General features: G+C 49.4%; 1 protein-coding gene across 4 annotated transcripts in view; it reads right to left on the bottom strand.

Annotated features, from left to right (window-relative positions):
* Positions 1-9,394: 9,394 nt before the first annotated feature.
* Positions 9,395-22,139, bottom strand: part of GIGYF1 (GRB10 interacting GYF protein 1) — a 51,921-nt gene continuing 39,176 nt past the window's right edge. For 3 of the 4 annotated variants that reach the window (XM_081835622.1, XM_081835621.1, XM_081835623.1), the window contains 9 exons: positions 18,663-18,763; positions 17,108-17,190; positions 14,983-15,135; positions 13,251-13,367; positions 12,987-13,142; positions 11,698-11,873; positions 11,439-11,596; positions 10,121-10,352; positions 9,395-9,697 (listed from right to left, as the gene is read on the bottom strand). In XM_081835622.1, coding sequence (XP_081691748.1) covers position 9,697; positions 10,121-10,352; positions 11,439-11,596; positions 11,698-11,873; positions 12,987-13,142; positions 13,251-13,367; positions 14,983-15,135; positions 17,108-17,190; positions 18,663-18,763 — 1,177 coding nt within the window. In that variant the 3' untranslated portion in view covers positions 9,395-9,696. The remainder of the gene's footprint in view (positions 9,698-10,120; positions 10,353-11,438; positions 11,597-11,697; positions 11,874-12,986; positions 13,143-13,250; positions 13,368-14,982; positions 15,136-17,107; positions 17,191-18,662; positions 18,764-22,139) is intronic. The other variant, XM_081835624.1, reaches the window with a different exon arrangement.

Raw genomic sequence — 22,139 nt, 5'->3', positions numbered from 1 at the left:
TTTTGGGACGCCGTGGGAGAGGGAATGGAGAGAGATGCCCTTTTCTGAGATCTTCCCCCCAAAATGGCCAAATCGGCAAACCGAGACGCAGAGCATCCCTCGGTCTCTTTCTGTCTCCCCCGTCCCAGCGACCGTCGCAAAGCGATCCATTCCCTTTTCCCCCCAACGCGTGGGACTCTGCCGTCCCTTCTGGCACCCGGTAAAGCGGAAAAAATTAAAACCAAGTTCCCCCAAAGCCAACACACATACCAAGAAAAGGAAAAAAAACCCCAACACGTAACCCTCCCACACTGGCAGCCAGGAGAGGTTGAACCCAGTACTTTTTACATTCATAGTCACATTCCAAATGGTTGCCCCCCCCAGACCAAAATACACACAAATATATATATATCAGTTAAAGAAAGGCATTGATGCTGCTGCTATTACGCCTAAGGAAGGAGGGAAGTCGTTGTGTCTCACAAACACGCAAAAAAAAAAAAACACCAAAACATTGTCTTATGTAGAGAGAAACTGGCATCAGAAATCGGACTCTTTCCTCCGGGGTGGGGGGGCAAAGGCGGAGGAAGATGAGTCCCACTGTAGTGGCGGCTGTGGGGTTGCGCCCCCCCCCCCGGCCCCAACGCACAACCCCTTTCTACCATCTTCACATTTGGTGGATTTCCTCTCGAAAAACACAGCAACGAAAACCCCATGTAAATTTGGGGTGGGGGGGAGAAGGGGTTTGGGGCCCCCCTCCTAAGCATGTATAGCCCCCCCCCACCGTCCCAATTAACAGCTGGAATTAAAACCTTTTCCCAGCTTCTTCATGTGCTACAATTCTTTTTTTTTTTTTTTAATCTCCTTATTGCTCGGGGTTTTTAATATATATATTTTTTAAAGAAAAAACACCCATTGATAATACTGGGAGAACAACACACACAAACACACCCCCACCACCCCAAGACCAAGAGGTGGTTGAAGGTCATTTTCGCACGCGCCCCCCCCCCCAAACTGATAAGGCAAATGTTTGCGCACAAATGTTTGCGCACAAAACAGGTTCTCTGTGTGGGAGAAAATCAAGCATTTATGCAATTGAAGAGGTGGGGGGGCGAGGGGGGGACGGCGAATCCGCCGATCGCTTTCGCGGACGGGGAACGCATCCCATTTCACTCACAGTCTCTCGCACTCTTCTCACAGACTGGGGAAAAATAATAATATTATTCTAAAGAGCTGGGCGGTCGTTTCCTCCAGTCAGAGAGGAAGGGCTGCGTCTCTGTCATTCTACTTTTGAGACCCCCCTCCAACAACAACAACAAAGGACACCACCACCACCCCCCCCGGATTACAGGTCAGGGTTGGGGAGTCTCCCGCTGCCACAAATCCAGCTCTTTTTTTTTTTTTTTTTGTAAACTTTGCCCGTACCTTGATAAAAAGAAATGCACGAAGGAAAAGAAAAGTCTTAGGATTATTTCAGTTCGCAACCCCGTCCTGAGGTTTCGGTGCAAAAGGAACAAAGAAAGGGGGGGGGGACTATCCCAACAGGACACACAAAAAATTATATGGCAGGACGGTGCGGGAAGGGAAAAGACCCCCCCCAACACCCACGCAACAAAGCCCCCCATTTTCCAAGCGAGCAATTGATACGAGGGTCTGACGACGATAACAGCCCTTGATTGGCAAAGGAAGCAGCTTTCCTAAAATACATTCTTCAGGCAATATCCTTCTCTGCCCCCCCCCAGGGCAAAAATAAAATAAAATGAGGAGAGGGTGAAATGGTACCAAGTCTTCGGACGCGAGAGATGCCGTCTCCTTAGCTCATCGCCCGTTCGGCAGGAGAGACGGACGGGTGCCACTCTCGTTGGAGAGGTGGAGGAATAATGCCAAAGTTGGCCACCTTGGGAACCGCCGCCCCCCCCCCGACAAACACACTCCAAAGAGGACGTCTACTCAGGAGGAGGCCTGACCCGCTGTGGGGACACCCCCCCCCGCCCCACTGCCGCCAAAGGGGGAAACAGCTTTTGGAGTCACAGAAGAGGAGGAAGAGAAGGAGGCGGCCCTCGATTCGTGGCGCCTGGGGTGGGGTCTCCCCTCCTCCACAGATGAATACTGACCAGAAGGTAAAAGCGAGTAGGGCAGAGGCACGGGGGGGGGGTCCGATCCCCCCTCCACCCTGAAAAAACGAGCAGCCTTCTTCCATCCTACTTTGAGAGAGAGAAAGAGGTGGAGAGGGAGGACTGGACCTCTCCAAGCCATCGCCTCGTCCTCCTGCCTTGTAACACAGGAACCATTAAAAAACATCACAGTATTTTAAGTGGGGGGGGGGGCTTATCAAAACGACACACACACACACACAATCGATCCTTCCGAGTTTGTGGCCTTACGCAAACGTTCACATAAAATACGGAAGATTGAAAACAAAAAAATGACGATGCGCCTTCAAGCGTTTTGGTCATGAGTGTGGGATTGTTTCCCGAAGGTGGGTGGGTGTGTATTTTTTGTCGCTTGCGTCGCGGCTCGAAAGCTGCGTTCGTTTAAAGGATTCCCCCCCTTTTTACACACACACACACACCCTGCCTTAAAAAAACCGCACAACACCACAGAGAGGAGGAAAAGCCAATGGCACCAGTGCCTCCGAGACCTTGGGGCGACCGAGCGAGAGGCACCCTTGGGAAAGGGGCGTTCGCAACAATAAGCCCCCCCCCCCAATAAAAAATAAATAGAGCAGGTGGGCTTTTGCAACGACACACACGTTTACCAGCGAGGTGCAGAAGACAATGAGGGTCTCCCTGCGGCCTCAACCTGTGAGTCTCCGTGAGAGGGAGGTTATAAAGAGAGGTTGGGTGGGGGGCTTAAGAAGGGGGTGGAGCAGGGAAATTGGTTTCCTATGAGCCCTGGCCGCCCCCCGCCACTTCTCGGGGTTCTGACTTCCAAGCAGTACCTTGTGTGCACCCAGTGACACCCCCCCACCCGCGTGGGAAGGATTGTAAACAGAACAAAAAATTAAGTTCCTTGCGAGCTCACGCGCACGCCAAAGAAAATCTCTGTTCAAGCATTATATATATATATATATAGATATAAAAGGTTATCATCTGTAAATATACTATATATATATATACACACACAAGCACAACCACAGCTACATATGCCACAGGAAAAGCACACCCCAACTGTCAGCTCCCTAAATCGGGGTGCAATTGTGTGTGGAAGGGGGGAAGAGCTTAGTCTTAAAAACGCCGGTTCTCCCGAGAGTAGGAGACCGCAGATAAGACCTTGGCGGTGGCTTCCTTGTTTTAAAGTGAGATTTTAAGAAGGAAGCACATCCGCCCCCCCCCCTTACAAACAGCGCTTTGTTGCTCTTGAAACACCATCTTGTAACAGGCAGCTTTTGGGGTTTTGGGGGGGGAAGAATAAACGTGGTTCTGCAGCTTCGAAATTGTCGCCCGAGGATGCAATACATTCAATTCTGCTCTGAGTGCACCAGGGAGATAGTTCCTGACGTCGGTAAATTAACTCAGGTCTTTTTCTCCACGAAACAACAAAAGGGGGGGGGACAACACTTTCAATAACGATTCGATTCTCAACTGTGTACACGTTAAAAAAAGAAAGGAAGAAATCGGGGTGGGAAAGGAGGGTAGGGAAGGTTAAAAAAAAACAACGAACTCAAACGCACAAAAACCCCAGAAGACTCACAACGCCCCCCCCCCCAATTCTCCCTTCGGAGTTTTTCCCTTCCTCTCCTTATATCTCAGAATGGGGGGGGAAAAAGTGCGTCTCATGCAGACATGCAAAACAGTCGCCGGAGGGGAAACACGTCGCCTTCTGTAGCACGCAGGAAAGAAAAGGTTTGTACGGTAATTCGCAGGTGGGGAGATTTCGAAAAAGGCGGCTTTTGAGAAAAAGGAAGGCTCTTCGCTTTGCGGGATTCCTTGGATGAAGCCAGAAGATTTCTGGAGCCGACGGGAATTCTTGGGGTCCGAGTTTGCAGAGCAAAGCAGCTTCTGGTACGAGCAAACCTGCTTAGTGTAAAATTACTCTTTTTGCAAAGTTCTCTTTTTTTCCCTCCTCCTTTTTTCCCTTTGATTATATATAAAAAAAAAATCCACAAAAAAAAACACAGATAGAATTGTAATGTCGGGGGGGGGGGAGGGAGGGATTTGTGCAATTTTCTTTTTTTAAAAAAATGACAAGAACAACAACAGAAGAAAAAAGTCTTATAAAAAAATGGCCTCTTCGTAAGAGAAAATATATATACTGTGCGGGGCAAGTCTGAACAGTATTTACACAAATGTATATATTTATATTTATATATATATATATAGTTATCCAAACAATGGTAAAAAAAAAAAACACAGTTCCTTTTTTTTCTAAGTGCATTTCTTCAAGTTTTTCTTTTTTTTGTCTTATAAATCTTTTTTATATCAAGCCTTTTGTGAAATTGCCATTCACGTTTTTTTTTTGTTTTCTGAAAACTTATCCCCGTGTGAAAAATAAGTGTTTTCTTCTCAAAGATAAAAATTTTTGTAGGTGTTTTTTAACGATTTTCTTTATATATATATGTATATAGAAAAAAAAACACATCTGCGATTGCAAAAAAAAAAATTCTTTTTTTCCTTTTTTTTTCTTTTTTCCTTTTTAACAAGTCGCTGTAAAAAAAAGTTCTTTTTTCTTTTCTTAGATAAAGTGCATCGGCATTAAAAAAAAAGTTTTTGTTCGTTAAGGTGCTTATTTTTGTTTTTGTTTTTTTCTCGTAAGGAAAGAAGTGCTCAACATCCTCCTCCTGGCCGGTGTCCAACTGACCGTTGCCGCCACTGACCGCTCCCTCCCCACGACTTCCGACCTCCGGTCCAGGAGGCGAAGGGGGGGGTGATGATTGGGATGGGGGCACCTGGCCGCCTCTCTTGCAGTGCACATTCAGCCGAGACTGAAATTGGTTAGATCAAGGCAGCAGCGGCAGAGATACAGAGAGAGAGAGAGAGAGAGAGAGAAGAGATATAGACACAGAGAGATGAAAACGAAGAGATATTCCTATTGCTGTGAGTCAGTAGTCCTCCACCGTTTCCAGCTCGCTCGAGGAGCCGTGAAGAGCGTAACCTGGAAGGGGAAGACACGGCCCGTCAGGCAGGAGGACAGCGCCCCCCCCCCGAAATCTATCTGACCCATCTTTTTGCCCCCCCCAACCATTCCCTCCCCTCCCCTTCCCGTCCTTGAAACCCATAGCAGTGGTTCCCAACCTTTCTGTGACGTATACTGTATTTTTCCGTGTACAGTGGTGCCCCGCAAGACGAATGCCTCGCAAGACGAAAAACTCGCTAGACGAAAGGGTTTTCCATTTTTCGAGGTGCTTCGCACGACAAATTTCCCTATGGGCTTGCTTCGCAAGACGAAAACGTCTTGCGAGTTTGCTTTCTTTTTCGTAAAACTGTTAATACCCGGGGAATCCGCGCTCCGCAAGACGAAAAAACCGCAAGACGAAGCGACTCGCGGAACAAATTATTTTCGTCTTGCGAGGCACCACTGTATAAGACGCCCCCCTATGTAAGACAACCCCTGTTTTTTGAGCCCAGAATGAAGAAATAAATAATTGCAACGTTCCACGTATAAGACGAGCCCCAATTTTAAGCTTAAGAAATTTGGGGGAGGAAATAGAGCGGACGCTCAGGTTGCGAATGTGATCTGTGCGAGGTGCACGTTCGCAACCCACGTCTGCGCATGCGCGGGTTGCGATTCGGCACTTCTGCGCATGTGCGACTGCCGAAACCCGGAAGTAACCCGTTCTGGTATTTCCGGTTTTGGGCAGTCCGCAAACCGAAAAAACGCAACCTGAAGAAACTGTAAGGTATGACTGTATAGTCTTATGCACAGGAAAATACAGTGATTCTTGTTATTCAAAAAGTGAACTCCTATTCACGTGGAGGAAGCCTAAAAGGCCATCAACTTGGCCTAAACTAGGGTTACCGGACGTCCCCGGATTTGCAAATCTGTCCCCGGGCAAATCCCACCCCCGGATTTGCAAATCTATCCCTGGGAAACGTGGCAGCGGCAGCCTCAGCAGCCCGGAGCCAGCCTGGTAGCGCAATTGGCTCTGGCTGGCTTCAGGAGCTGCTTGCTGCCATGGCGCCCGCCATTTCTCCTGTGCCACAGCAGAGAGCAGCTCCTGAAGCCAGCCAGAGCCAACTGCGCTACCAGGCTGGCCCCTCCTGGGCAATAGCCACTGGCCCATGACTCCCGAGCCCCCCCGATCTGTCAAAACAAAGGGGGCAGGAGATTGAGGAAGGCTCGGGAGTCACAGGCGTGCAGCGTGCCATTGCCCCGTTTTTTAAAAAACCTGCGGATTTATGTTTCGCAGGGTGCGAAAGAAGGGCTTTGCACCTTTATACGATATGCATGTGTGCTTTGCCCAAGGGTCTTTTGCCTCATCATCCCCACTACAGTGGTACCTCGGGTTACAGACGCTTCAGGTTACAGACTCTGCTAACCCAGAAATAGTACCTCGGGTTAAGAACTTTGCTTCAGATGAGAACAGAAATCGTGCTCCGGCGGCACAGTAGCAGCAAGAGGCCCCATTAGCTAAAGTGGGGCTTCAGGTTAAGAACAGTTTCAGGTTAAGAACGGACCTCCGGAACGAATTAAGTACTTAACCCGAGGTACCACTGTACTGACTCCCTGTTGCTACTCAGCTTCAAAAAATAAAAAAAAAGGGTCCGCAGATTCATTGAAAAAAATCTGGTAACCATAGTCTAAACAAGCTTCCAAATTGCCCCCCCCCCAAAATCAAATCACACCCCCCCCCCATGGAGTGTGTGTCCCACGTTGGAAACCACGGCCCTACAGGAATTAAGGCAACAGAACTGGAGCAAACAAGGGACTCCGGACAAAAATGGGTTAAGGACCCTGGGGTGGGAGTTTTAGGGACCCTCCCTTGGGGTGGGGGTTTGGAGGGGGAAGGGGGTTCCCACCAGAGCTGTCTACCTTCCCTTTTTTTGCGGGAAATCCCCTTATTCCAGCGCCGTTTCCCGCTGCTATCCCGGATTGTTAGATATCCCGTAGACTGTCCCAGGACAGGTGAGGCTGCTGATCCCTTATTTTCAAATCTGAAAGTTGACAGCTATGGTTGCCACTACCTGGCTCCCGTTCCCGGACCCCACAGGAGCCACAGTCCCAGCCCCCCTTTCCCTCCACCCCCGGAGGCCCAGGGCTCGCCCACCGCCAGGCCTCTCACCCAGGATGCTGGGGTCCGCGTGAAGCATCATCGGGCGCCTCTTGATCTTAGCGGCTTGGCTGTTCTCGAAGGAGGGGGCCTTGGGGCTGTGGTTGGACTGGAAGAGGGACTGCAGGCTGCTGGAGGACAGCCAGGCTTCCTGTGAGGAACACAAAATAAAATAATAATAATAATAATAATAATAATAATAATAATAATAATAATAATAATTTATTTATACCCCACCCATTTGGCTGAGTTTCCCCAGACACTCTGGGCGGCTTCCAACAAAACACTAAAATACAATAATGCATCAAACATTAAAAGCTTCCCTAAAGAGGGCTGCCTTCAGAAGTCTTCTAAAATTGAGATCGTTGTTTATTTCCTAGACATCTGGTGGGAGGGAGTTCCACAGGGTGGGCACCACCACCAAGAAGGCCCTCTGCCTGGTTCCCTGTAACCTCACTTCTCGCAATGAGGGAACCGCCAGAAGGCCCTCGGTGCGGGACCTCAGTGTCCGGGCTGAATGATGGGGGTGGAGACACTCCTTCAGGTATACAAAAGGGCATGGCTTGAAGGGAGACCGGACAAAAACGCCCAGGGTGCAAAGCCAGGCCCTTGCCTGATTTAACACTCCGGGTCCTTTTAACGGCGTTCGTAGGAGGGGCTTTTGTTTTCGCTTCTGTTTTTATTGTGCATTTTGCGTTCTTATGTTGTGAACCACCCGGTGATATTCAGGTGAAGGAGTGAGGAGTAATTGACAGGCTTCAGTGCAGGCAGGCGAGAGCCAGACCACTGGGGCACCCTATCAGCCGACCTAGCAGCCAAAGACTTACATATATATATATGTGTGTGTGTGTGTGTGTGTGTATAAAATTGAGGGACGTGGGTGGCACTGTGGGTTAAACCACAGAGCCTAGGACTTGCCGATCGGAAGGTCGGCGGTTCAAATCCCCGCAATAACGGGGTGAGCTCCCGTTGCTCGGTCCCTGCTCCTGCCAACCTAGCAGTTTGAAAGCACGTCAAAGTGCAAGTAGATAAATAGGTACCGCTCTGGCGGGAAGGTAAACGGCGTTTCTGTGCGCTGCTCTGGTTTGCCAGAAGCGGCTTAGTCATGCTGGCCACATGACCCGGAAGTTGTACGCCGGCTCCCTTGGCCAATAAAGCGAGATGAGCGCCGCAACCCCAGAGTTGGTCACGACTAGACCTAATGGTCAGGGGTCCCTTTACCTTTACTATATAAAATTGAGTACTTGATGAGGCTCACTTCCTTTTGCTCCTCACAAGGGCTACCGGACAAAACCTCTTCTTCAGGATTAAAATATCTGTCTGGGCGGATTTTTAAAATCTGGTAAAATATGCGGGTTTTTCTGCTTGGTTTTTTTGTCTACAGTAAGCGAAGAAAATTTTGCTAGTGACTCATATCTAAGGCGCCAGGCTAAGCTAGTCTGCAGCAGAGAATCACAACAGAGCATCATCTTAAACTCCCTACCTACTGTAGAAATCCCTTCTCTTGCGGCTGAACTGAAAGGACTCTGGCTCAGCTACAAGATCTTGGAGGAGGAGGAGGAGCCTGGGAGGGCGAGAGTTAACACGCCCCACCCTTAAGGAGAGCCCAGACGTACGTTAACCAGTTTAATAAATTGTTCTGTGCGCGCTGATGCGAGCCCAAATACTTTCAAGTGGCAAGTGAGGGAGCAATATGTATTATTATTATTTTGTTGTTGACAGTTAAGAATGTTGCTACTAGCAATATATCAGAGATTCTATATCCTATATACCGTATTTTCCGCTCCATAAGACGCCGCTAGTTTTTAGAGGAGGAAAACAAGAAAAAAAATATTCTGAACGAAACAGTGGATGTATGATTTTTGTGGCTCATGCTGTGGCCACAGACATGTGATCTGATGGTGATTTTGGGGTGACCTAATGCAAAAATCCTGAGGATCCATGTGGATCCGTGCTGTGTAACCACATTTTTGCACCACTGCGGCCCCAGGATACAGTGGGTGCGTGATTTTTTGGGTGCAGGCTGTAGCCATGGACATGCTATGTGATCTGATGGTGAATTTGGGGTGACCCAATGCTAAAATCCTGAGGATCCATGGGCTTTTACCTCCCCCCTCCCAGGCAGCCTCCGCTAGCGTCCCTTATCTCGCTTCCGATCGCTTGCCAATCAGCGGCTTTGTTTCAACACCCACTTCCCTCTTTCAAAAAAAAAGAAGCTTGATCTGCTTTTTGCCCCTGGGCAATTCGGCTCCAGGGACCACGCATTCGCTCCATAAGACGCACAGACATTTCCCCTTACTTTTTAGGAAGAAAAAAGTGCATCTTATGGAGCGGAAAATACGGCATTTAAAATGAGTGCCGGCGGTGATCTGCAGTTAAGCAGAAGTTGGCAAATGCGTCCAGTTTTTTGCTCTTCAAAATATGGCAACCGTACCAAACCTTGCTGTTCTTTGGGGGAGCTGCCTGTTCTCAAGTCAAACGTGACCCGGGTTGGACTTCCCTTGCCCTCTTCTGCATACAGTGGTGCCCTGCAAGACGAATGCCTCGCAAGACGAAAAACCCGCTAGACGAAAGGGTTTTCCGTTTTGGAGGCGCTTCGCAAGACGAATTTCCCTATGGGCTTGCTTCGCAAGTCGAAAACGTCTTGCGAGTTCTTGCGAGTTTTTTCCTTTTTCTTAAAGCTGTTAAGCCGCTAATAGCCGTGCTTCGCAAGACGAAAAATTCGCTAGACGAAAGAGTTTTCCATTTTTTGAGGTGCTTCACAAGACGAATTTCCCTATGGGCTTGCTTCGCAAGTCGAAAACGTCTTGCGAGTTCTTGCGAGTTTTTTTCCTTTTTCTTAAAGCCGCTAATAGCCGCTAAGCCACTAATAGCCGTGCTTCGCAAGACGAAAAATTCGCTAGACGAAAAAATTAATTTCGTCTTGCGAGGCACCACTGTATGTTGGCAGCTGGGGGTGGGAGATCGATGGCCGGTTCCCGCAACCGAGCGCGGCTCACCTGCTGTTGCTGCTGGCGCTGCTGGCTGGCTCTCTGCTTGGCCCGGCGCTCCAGGAACTGCTTCGCGAACTCTTTGGCTTCCACCGTGTCTCCCAGGTAGGAGCGGATGCAGTCGTGGACGTCGTAGGGGGACTCCACCTCCTTCAGGAAGGCCACCACAGTGGGGACTGGGTTGGGGTGGTGTTTTGGGGGGGGGGAGAGCATGGCGGAAGAGAGGAGAAACAGGAAATTGCCACATCCTATCGCAGGGGAAAGGGGGAGGCGGGGGAGGGATTCCCAGCCCTCCCTACAAAGATGCGTGGAAAGAGGGGGAGAAAAAATATCAACTCTCCCTCCCAGCTGCAAATGATACCCAAGAGAACACAGCAAGGCCTCTCTCTGGGACAGGATGGGTAGAATGAGGGGGGAAAGCCTTGGCTTTCATTTCTATGCGTTTTTCTATGTACGCTCACAACCTGCTGCATTCGCAACCCTGCATCTGCACATGCCGGGTTGTGATTTGGCGCTTCTGCGCATGTGCAAAGTGCAATTGAGCGCTTCTGCTCATGCACGACCGCCGAAACCTGGAAGTAACCCGTACTTCTGGGTTTCGGCAGTCCGCAACCCAAAAAAACGGCTGTAGCCTGAAGACTATATACATGCAGTCTTTGGGGGACGACTGCTTTTTAAAACATGCTTTATTTGTTCCCGTTCATTACAGGTGACTCCCCGTTTACGCAAAATGGGCATAAATTGGGGGGGGGGGAGCCCGCCTAACAGTGCTTCCAACTCACGAGGAGGCCTTCCCTGGAGCCCGAAGAGGAGCCCCCCCCCTTTGGGCTCCAGGGAGGGTCTCCTCGCAAGGCACAAGTGTAACACGGCTTTGCTTAGGCTGTTCGGGTCTCTCCCTCCAAATTTCCAGCTACATTTTTTTGGGGGGGGGGGATGCCTGTATTCACAACCTGCCTCCACCCTCTTCCATGCACGAAGCAAGGATCCACGCAGGTGCTGTTAAAACCGCCCCCTCCCGCCCCTATCCGTGCTGTTAAAATCTGGCACCAAAAAACAGCTTTTTCGTGGAGCTGGAGGGGACACCGGGGGGTCATCTATCCCAACCCCCGCCGAGGTCCGGGGTTTTCTCGACTGCCTGCCTCTGGGCCTGCGCTACCCTCCTTCCGATCCACCCCGGGGCAGCCTGGGGGGGAAGGGGGGCCCTGTCCTGCTGTCCCTCCTCTTCCTCTTCTCCCCCCTCCCCCTCCCGCCTCCCCCCATACCATCAAGGTTGCTGGAGGTATTGAGGGCATGGAGCATTTGCTCACACCACTGCGTGAAACCGTCCTGCGGCTTGTGGATTCCCTGAAGCAGCTTCAGCAGCTTCTCCTCCTCGTCCGTCTTCTTCCGGCTCTGACGACAGGAGGCGTTGTACGTGTCCCTGAAAAGGAGGAGACCAGGGGAGGGGGGGAGTGTGAGCTCGGATCCGGCCCCTCTCCCCTGGCCAAGCCCCACCGCCCGCCCGCCCGCCCCGCTGCTCACCCCAGGGACGGGCTGCTGCGGCTGTTCTTCAAGCCGAGGCTCCTGGCGAGGGGGCCGGCGTTCTTCATGCTCTCCTCCCAGAGACTGATGGAGCTGTTCTTCTCGTGGGACGCCCACAGGGGGCTCGAGTCTGCCCCCCACTGAGACGGGAGGCTGGTCAGACTGTGGCCGCCATGCTATGGGAGGAAAGGGAGAAGCTTGAACCTGTTTGCAGAAGCCCAAAGCCTCCACAGCTGCTGCTGCTACAACAACAACAACAACAATAATAATTAATTACTTATAGAATAGAATAGAATTTATTATTTATACCCTGCCCATCTGGGTGGGCAGCCTCCAACAGATATATTAAAATACAGTGGTCTGTTAAACATTAAAAGCTTCCCTAAAGAGGGCTGCCTTCAGATGTCTTCTAAAAGTCTGGTAGTTGTTTTTCTCTTTGACATCTGGTGGGAGGGCGTTCCACAGGGTGGGTGCCACCACTGAGAAGGCCCTCTGCCTGGTTCCCTGTAGCTTTGCTTTTCGCAGGGAGGGAACCGCCAGAAGGCCCTGGAGCTGGACCTCAGCGTCCAGGCTGAACGATGGGGGTGGAGACGCCCCTTCAGGTCTACTGGACCTTTGGGGCCATTTAGGGCTTTCAAGGTCAGCACCAACACTTTGAATTGTGCTCGGAAACGTCCTGGGAGCCAGTGCAGGTCTTTCAGGACCGGTGTTATGTGGTCTCGGCTGCTGCCCCCGGTCACCGGTCTAGCTGCCGCATTCTGGATTAGTTGTAGTTTCCAGGTCACCTTCAAAGGTAGCCCCACATAGAGCACATTGCAGTAGTCCAAGCGGGAGATAACCAGAGCATGCACCACTCTGGCGAGACAGTCCGCGGGCAGGGAGGATCTCATCCTGCGTACCAGGTGGAGCTGGCAGACAGCTGCCCTGGACACAGAACTGACCTGCGCCTCCATGGACAGCGGTGAGTCCAAAATGACTCCCAGGCTGCGCACCTGGTCCTTCAAGGGCACAGTTGCCCCATTCAGGACTAGGGAGTCCCCCACACCCGCCCGCCTCCTGTCCCCCCAAAACAGGGGCAGGGTGCAAATTTATTATTATTATTATTCCTTTAGAATGTTGTGTTATTTTACTGCTGTTAGCTATTCTGAGCCCGGCTTCGGCTGGGGAGGGCAGGATATAAATATATTATTATTATTATTATTATTATTATTATTATTATTATTTCTTCCTTTGCCTGGCTGGGTCATCTCAAGCTGCCCCCGGGGGGGAGCGGGGGGGGGCTGACTCACGGCTCTCTGCTGCGCCCTCTGCTGTTGTTTCTGCATGTGCCTCTCGGTCTCTTGCTGCAGCTCCAGCAGGGCCTTCATGGAGACATTCTGCTTGGTCCACAGCGGGTGAGAGTTCTGCTGCTGCTGGATCAGCTTCAGGAGCTCCTGGTGGCGGCACTGGGGAGGGGGAGAGGCATCGAGAAGGGAGGGCGAGGAGTGAGCCTCGCGCCTGGCAATACAATGAGGGCCACCCCACCCAAAAACCCGCACCAGAGCAGGGCTCACCTCTTCCCGCAAGGCCCGCACGTCCCCAAGTTTCTGGAGGTCCGAGATGCTGAAGCTGTTCTGGGTAGACGAAGAGCTGTTCACGGACTGCTGGCCCCACGACGAGGAAGAGGGGAGCTGGAGGCAGAGGAGAGAGGGAATTAACTTATGGTCTGTGCGTGTGGTTTGGGAGCTCCACCGTCAGGGAAAAAACAATGCTGTCCAGGGGTGTAAAGACTGCGGAGAGAATAATTGGGTGCCCTCTTCCCACCTTGGATCAAATCTACGCTTCCAGGTGCCATAAGAAAGCGGCAGAGATAGCGCAGGATAGTGCGCACCCCGGAAACGATCTCTTTCAGCTTCTGCCTTCTGGAAGAAGGTCCAGGGTTATAAAGACTAGGACTAGCCGCCTGAGAAACAGTTTCTACCCAAATGCGATTTTGGTTTTAAACGCAGTGTAGTCTCTGTGGGAGTATATTGTATTTAATTATGGGGTATAAGAGTTTTTAGGGGGCTAAACAGGCTGGGATAGCTGGGATAGCAGGCTTGTTGGTTTTGAATGTCTGATGTAGATTTTTTCAATTTCGTTGTTCTGTATGGGACAATGACAATAAAGATTATCGTATCGTATCGAAAAACACACACCGGTCTGAAATCCCAGCCACCAGACTTCCAAATTCACTAGATCAGGGTTCCCCAAATTTGGGGTTGCCAAGCTGTTTTTTTGGACTACAATTCCCATCATCCCTGGTCACTGGTCCTCCTAGCTACAGATGATGGGAGTTGTAGTTCCAAAACAGCTGGAGACTAGATGGTGATGGTTTCATTTATTAGCCGTCCTCCTCTCTTAAGGTTCAGGGGCAGGTTACAGCACTGAAAAGTGTTAAAAAAGCCTGGCTGAAGAGTCGAGCTGACAAATCCTATGTCTACTGCAGCCGGGAATCTTGCTTCCTCTCTGGGGAGGAAACCGCCCCCCCAAAAAAAAACTCCTTCGGGGTCTCTCTCTGTTCCCACCCCCTCACATTATTTCATAAAATTTATCCACCCCTTGAATGCAAAAGACAAGCCAGCAAGCAAGCAAGCAAATTGGTTAACAAAAGAAGTTTAAAAACAATACAATCACCCATGAGAACAATTAGCCCATTAGAACAATTAGTGGTGCCTCGCAAGACGAAATTAATTCGTTCCTCAAGTCTCTTCATCTTGCGGTTTTTTCGTCTTGCAAAGCACAGCCATTAGCGGCTTAGCGGCTATTAGTGGCCTAGCGGCTTAGCGGCTTAGAAAAAAGTAAAAAAAAGGGAAGAAACTCGCAAGAACTCACAAGACGTTTTCGTCTTGCGAAGCAAGCCCATAGGGAAATTCATCTTGTAAAGCACCTCGAAAACGGAAAACTCTTTCGCCTAGCGAGTTTTTCGTCTTGCGAGGCATTTGTCTTGCGGGGCACCACTGTAATTCGGGACTTTCAAAAAGTGACAACGTGTATTTTGTGGAGCCTGGAATGGTGCTGGTTCTGCCAACCAAAGAGGTCGGGGGGCGCACATGGAATAAGACTGCTCCCACTTTCTTCCAAAGAGCACCCCCACCCAGGCCAAGTCCCAGAGCCTTCAGAAAGGGGGTGAGAGAGAGAGAGGAAGGAAGCCGCTCTACACCCATAGGACAAAAGCTCCCGTGGACCCACACGCTCGCAAAGGGGCTGAGCTGGAGGAAGAAGGGGTGCTGGGGAGGAGGGAGAGCTATCTGTCTCGAGCCCCACCTGCGAATGGGAGGCCGTGCTGGCGCTCGCTGCCCTTGCCTGCTTGCGCCGGAACACCTCCTCCTCCTCGCGGCGCTTCTGTTCTTCCTGGCGCCGCTTCCGCTCGTCCTCGTCCCTCTTAGCCCTGAGTTCGGCGCCTCTCCGCTCCTGTAGCTGCGGGGTTGGACAAGCCAGTTAGGGCGCGAGGAGCCGCCTTGAGCAGAACCAGGCAGCCAGGGGTCCCAACGAGCGCAGCGCCGCCTGCCCAGAACGGCCCCAGGGTTTCAGGCAGGGAAGTCTGTCTGAAGGTGACCTGGCCACAGTGATCCTTGCGACGGTCACCTCCAGGCTTGACTACTGTAATTTGCTCTACGCGGGGCTACCCTTGAAGCTGTCCCAGAAACTCCAGCGGGTGCAGAATGCTGCAGCGAGGCTCCTCACGGGGTCCCTGCCGTGGGATCACATTCACCCAGTGCTTTTCCAGCTGCACTGGCTCCCGGTGGAGTACAGGGTCAGGTTCAAGGTGCTGGTTTTGACCTTTAAAGCCCTTCATGGCCTAGGACCCTCGTACCTACGGGACCGCCTCTCCCGGTATGCCCCACGGAGAGCCTCAAGATCCATAAACACCCTAGTGGTCCTGGGCCTTAAGGAAGTCAGATTAGCCTCAACCAGAGCCAGGGCCTTTTCAGTACTGGCCCCAACTTGGTGGAACGCTCTGCCTCATGAGACCAGGGCCCTGCAGGATCTGATTTCTTTCTGCAGGCCCTGTAAGACAGAGTTGTTCCGCCTGGCCTTTGGCTTGGAGCCAATTTGATTCCCTCCCCCACTTTCTTTTTCCTTTTTCCTTTTCTCCTCCTGTGATGAGGCTGCATTTTAATATTTTAATGTTTCAATATTTTAATGTTGTATTTTAATCTTGTTTTTAAGTTGTACTCATTCAACTTGTTTTTATTATTGCTTATTAGCCGCTCTGAGCCCGGCCTTGGCTGGGGAGGGCGGGGTATAAATAATAATAATAATAATAATAATAATTATTATTATTATTATTATTACTACTACTACTATTATTTGTCAGTATATGGAAACATCACAGCTGCAGACAGCCAGATTGTTGACATCACATGATGTGCCTATCTGTGGGAAAGAAGAATTTCCCAGGACATTCACAGGCTGGATAAGTCTTTGTGAAGAGTGTACAGTGGTGCCTCGCAAGACGAAAAGAATCCGTTCTGCGAGTCTCTTTGTCTTGCGGTTTTTTCGTCTTGCGAAGCAAGCCCATTAGCAGCTTAGCGGCTTAGCGCTATTAGCGGCTTAGGGGCTTAGCGGATCAGCTGATAAGCGGCTTAGCGGATCAGCTGTTAAGCGGCTTAGCGGCTTAGCAGATCAGCTGATAAGCGGCTTAGCGGATCAGCTGATAAGTGGCTTAGCGGCTTAGCAGATCAGTTGATAAGCGGCTTGGCGGCTTAGCAGATCAGCTGATAAGCGACTTAGCCGATCAGCTGTTAAGCGGCTTAGCGGCTCAGCTGTTAAGTGGCTTAGCGGCTTAGCGGATCAGCTGATAAGCGGCTTAGCGCCTTAGAAAAAGGGGGGAGGGTAAAAAATCCGCAGGAACTCGCAAGACATTTTCGTCTTGCAAAGCAAGCCCATAGGAAATTCGTTTTGCGAAGCACCTCCAAAACGGAAAACCCTTTCGTCTAGCGGGTTTTCCGTCTTGCGAGGCATTCGTCTTGCGGGGCACCACTGTAATTTGAAACCTTCCGATTGCGCATGCTCAGGAAGTTTGTCAGACGTGCTAGAAGAACTGAACTGAAAGGACGTGTTTTTCTCTAGTGCTGTAATGTCAGAAATAAACATCACGTAAGTAGATTTCCGACTTATTTTCTTTCCCCTGCGGAAGCAGGAGGGAGGGGGTTGTGCATTTTACCTGTGATTGGGAAACTGTCGCCTATCAAAATCCGAGGACAGTGAGAGGGGCCAGCCTCTACGGAGGGGGCTTGCAAACCGACATTATTAAGGTGCTGTTGGGGATCGGTCCAGGGCACTTTCCGCGTGCAAGGCAGATTCCCCGCCACAGAGCCTAAGTTGCAGGAAGGCCCCAATTCAACCACACGCACACCCCAGCCCCACCATGCAACGCACAACTCACTTTATGTTGCAGTTGAAGTTGTTCTAAGATTGGACCCTGAGTTGAAGAATTAATTGGAATATCCCATAAGCTGGCCTCACCGCCTGGAAAGAAAAAAGAGGGGATTTGAGGCGGTGGGTGGGGAGAAGAGAAGAGGCGTTACCCATATGAAAATCGGGAGTTTGATCCCCTCGTGTCCAGTGCCCCCCAACCCTATAAAAAGCATTCTTCAGAATAGTGGTTTGCCCGACCCCAGAAGGTAAAATTCAAAACAGTGGCGATTAATTGCACCTTTACTCAAATCCAATTGAAGCCGCTTCGTTTAATGAATTCAACTGTTCTGTTATTTGACGAGCCTGATCCACTGATACCAGCTTTTTGGGGTCTGGTGGTCATTTAAACCTCCAAGGCCCCCCCGGCTCTTAGCACACACCCCCCAATCCCAGGTTACCCCACTGCCAACTCTGGGAGCCAAGGGTGTAAAGTCAAGCTTAGGCCTGCCACTCTGCTTACACTTCTACCCGCACTCGCATTTTTCTCCCAGTGGACTTTGAATGTATTTTGACAAACGTTTCGCAACCGCTGAACTTTAATCTGTGAGCTACGGGGAAATGGAAGACCCACCCACGCCAAGGGTGATTCTAGTTCTACGAACGGGAAAAGAAAGGTGATGATTGATTGAATGTTGCTCAAAACCACACACACACACGCCCTTGACTGAGGCACGTGTAGCTGCTGTTTTGTTCGCGTGTGAGAGGCCAACATTAAAACTCCCCAACCCTAATTCTCAAGGAAGAGCCCTGTGAGATCCAAACGCCTGCGCCTCGCTTTTTGAATGCTAGCGGCGAGCCGGCTTGGAAGGTAAGGAAGTTATCCTGTTTTATTCTCTTTTTTTACTTTCACAAAATTTATACACCGCTTTCATTCTTTTTTTAAGGAGGGGGGAAAAACTCCGGAGAGGTTTACAATAAAACAACAGGTAAGAAAAAAATAATAGCAACCTGGGACTTTTAAAAATTTAAAGCAACAAGAAGCTTGAAGAGATAAAATCAGATATGGAAATATGGAACTATTGTGAGAGGCAGGACGGAGATTGCTTTGACGTTCAGATCGTGGGAAGTCGTAAAATTAGAATTAAGTTCGGAAGACAATTGGATTTTTTTTTTAACTGGATTGTGATTTGATATGTTACTTGGATGTTTTTTACTGGAAAATTAATAAACGCTCTAACAAAAAAAATAAAAATAAAAATTTTAAGCAACGACAGATTAAAACTTTCTTCCGTTTTCTAAACATCTGCAGCAGTGCCAATTCCACTGACCCAAGTGGCTGAGCGGGCGCTTGAGGGGTCAGGCAATTCTTAGGTCGTACAATCACCTTGCAAGCCAGCTGAGGAACAATCCCATTTGGGGGGTTAGGGGTGTTTAAGGATTTGAACCCAGCCCATAAGTACTACACTGCGTTCCAAGAACTGTGACTGGCCTAACGCCAAGGCCCTGCTCTTAGAACTGCGCAAAACCACCACCTCCTCCTTCCTCCTTTCCACTCTTATATGCCCAGAGGCCCGAGTTGTCACCTGCTTGCGGTGAGGCTGAGGTATGTGTGTCCCACAGGGACCCGGTATCTGGCACAGATATTGATCGGTTCATAGAAGGAATCATTCCCTGCTCCCCGGATCTGGAAACAAGCAAAGTGGCAAGGTTAGGGGGCAGGGGAGAAACTCAACCGTCTCATGGCTTCAAAAGAGGATCAGACAAACCCATGGAGGCCGGGAAGACGAGCCATGGCTTCTAAACCACGGTTGGCTATGCTGTGCCTCCGCGGCTGGGAGACAGCAATGCTTTTGAACAAATCCCAGTTGGTGGAAACCACAGAAGAGAATGTTCAGGTGACGCTTGTGTGTTTCCATGGAGGCATCTGGTTATTATCATCATCATCATCATCATCACATAGATTTTCTCATACAACACCTTCTTCCCTAACAGAGACTCAAGGCAGCTAACAGATAAACAACAGCTAAAAGCATACAGCTGAAACTCAAAAAACTAGAATATCGTGGGAAAGTTCATTTATTTCAGTAATTCAACTTAAAAGGTGAAACTAATACAGTGGTACCTTGGGTTACATATGCTTCAGGTAAAGAACTTTGCCTCAGGATGAGAACAGAAATTGTGCTCTGGCGGCACGACGGCAGCAGGAGGCCCCATTAGCTAAAGCGGTGCTTCAGGTTAAGAACAGTTTCAGGTTAGGAATGGACCTATGGAACGAATTAAGTACAGTGGTACCTCGCAATACAAATGCCTCGCTAGACGAAAAACGTGCAAGACGAAAGGGTTTTTCGTTTTTTGAGTTGCTTCGCAAGACGAATTTCCCTATGGGCTTGCTTCGCAAGACGAAAACGTCTTGCGGGTTTGCTTCCTTTTTCTTAAAGCCGTTAATACCCAGGGAATCCGCGCTCCGCAAGACGAAAAAATCGCAAGGCGAAGCAACTCGCAGAACGAATTAATTTCATCTTGTGAGGCACCTCTGTACTTAACTCGAGGTACCACTGTATATGACATGCAAAGCCAGGTATGTCAAGCCTTTTATTTGTTATAATTGTGATGATCATGGCGTACATCTGGTGAAAACCCCAAATTAACAATCTCAGAAATTCAGAATATTAAATTAAATCATTAGGAATATCCAACTTCTTCTGCAATTAGCTTTTGAGGCTTTCCCTCCTTATGGAGGGTCTCAGTGATGGCTTTCTGAACAAGTGTCAGGTCAGCAGCCTTCCCCAGGATTGTGCTTCCCACTGAACCAGACTGAGAGACCATTTCAAGGCTCAGGAACCCATTGCAGGGGTTATGGGTTGAATAGCTACTGCACCTTTTCACGATATTCTAATTTTCTGAGATTGTTAATTTGGGGTTTTCATCAGCTGTACGCCATGATCATCGCAATTATAACAAATAAAGGCTTGACGTATCCCGCTTTGCATGTCATGAGTCTTATCTCATATATTAGTTTCACCTATTAAGTTGAATTACTGAAATAAATGAACTTTTCCACAATACAGTGGTGCCCCCCCCAAGACGAATGCCTCGCAAGACGAAAAACCCGCTAGACGAAAGGGTTTTCCATTTTGGAGGTGCTTCGCAAAATGAATTTCCTATGGGCTTGCTTCGCAAGATGAAAATGTCTTGCGAGTTTTTCCGACTTTCCCCCCCCTTTTTCTAAGCCGCTAAGCCGCTTATCTGCTTATCCGCTAAGCCGCTAAAAGACGCTAAAAGCCACTAATAGCGCTAATCCGCTAAGCCGTCAATGGGCTTGCTTCGCAAGACGAAAAAACCGCTAGACGAAGAGGATCGCGGAATGGATTCTTTTCGTCTTGCGAGGCACCACTGTATTCTAAATTTTCGAGTTTCACCTGTACAGATAAAAAAAATAACAGCTAAAAGCATAGAAAATAATAATCATTAAAGAACAGGTGAGATGTTTTTAGTGCATTTCTCCTTCGCCTCCACCTGTTTTGGTTTTAATGTAGCTACGTGGAGTTTTTTGAAACCCAGCCAGATGGGCAGGGTATGAGTTAAAAAAGGCAAAGGACCCCTGACAGTTAAGTCCAGTAACGGACGACTCTGGGGTTGCAGCGCTCATCTCGCTTTATTGGCCGAGGGAGCTGACGGTTCTCCACAGACAGTTTTTCCAAGTCATGTGGCCAGCATGACTAAACTGCCTCTGGCGAAACCAGAGCAGCGCACAGAAACGCCGTTTACCTTCCTGCTGGAGCGGTACAGGTAGTTACAGGTAGGTAGCCTGTTGGTCTGCCGTAGTCGAAACAAAACAAAATAAATAAAATAGAATAAAAATATTCCTTCCAGTAGCACCTTAGAGACCAACTAAGTTAGTTATTGGTATGAGCTTTCGTGTGCATGCACACTTCTTCAGATACACTGAAATAGAAGTCACCCACCCCTTATACAGTGGTACCTCGGGTTACATACGCTTCAGGTTACATACGCTTCAGGTTACAGACTCCGCTAACCCAGAAATAGTGCTTCAGGTTAAGAACTTTGCTTCAGGATGAGAACAGAAATCGTGCTCCGGCGGCATGGCAGCAGCAGGAGGCCCCCATTAGCTAAAGTGGTGTCTCAGGTTAAGAACAGTTTCAAGTTAAAAACGGACCTCTGGAACAAATTAAGTACTTAACCCGAGGTACCACTGTATATAGTGAGAGGGTGGGGCGGGGTATTACTCAGAAGGGGGGTGGGAATGGGTGATTGGCTGATAGGTGTGGTAAACCTGTTGACGACTGTTAAGGACTGCAATTGGTCTTACAGGAAAAAGCAAGGGGTGAGATGGCTAAAAATAGCTTCATCCTGTATAAGGAGATAAGAATTGGATTCTTATCTCACTATACATGATAAAGCTATCAGTGTATCTGAAAAAGTGTGCATGCTCACGAAAGCTCATACTAATAACTAATTTAGTTGGTCTCTAAGGTGCTACTGGAAGGAATTTTTTTATTATTTTATTTTATCTAGTTGCACTTTGATGTGCTTTCGAACTGCTAGGTGGGCAGGAGCAGGGACCGAGCAACTGAAGTTCACCCCGTTGCGGGGATTCGAACCACCTGCGTCCCTGGGGTATAAGTGATAAATTATTATTGAGTGGATGTGAGTCACTTCCAGTTGCCTTGGGCAAAATAAAGCGACTAGCAGATTGAATGAAAGATCATAAACACTTCTGGGTGCAGAGAGAGAAGACTGCATACCTGAAGGAGCGTCTCCACCCCCATCGTTCAGCCCGGACACTGAGGTCCAGCTCCGAGGGCCTTCTGGCAGTTCCCTCCCTGCGAGAAGCCAGGTTACAGGGAACCAGGCAGAGGGCCTTCTCGGTGGTGGCACCCGCCCTGTGGAACACCCTCCCACCAGATGTCAAAGAGATAAACAACTACGAAAATTTTAGAAGACATCTGAAGGCAGCCCTGTTTAGGGAAGCTTTTAATGTTTAACAGGTTATTGTATTTTAGTGCTTTGTTGGAGGCCGCCCAGAGTGGCTGGGGAAA

This window comes from Podarcis erhardii (genome assembly GCF_964252035.2).
Source record: "Podarcis erhardii genome assembly, chromosome: 13".
In the NCBI taxonomy this organism is placed as follows: Eukaryota; Metazoa; Chordata; class Lepidosauria; order Squamata; family Lacertidae; genus Podarcis; species Podarcis erhardii.
This window is presented reverse-complemented; position numbering and strand designations above follow the sequence as displayed.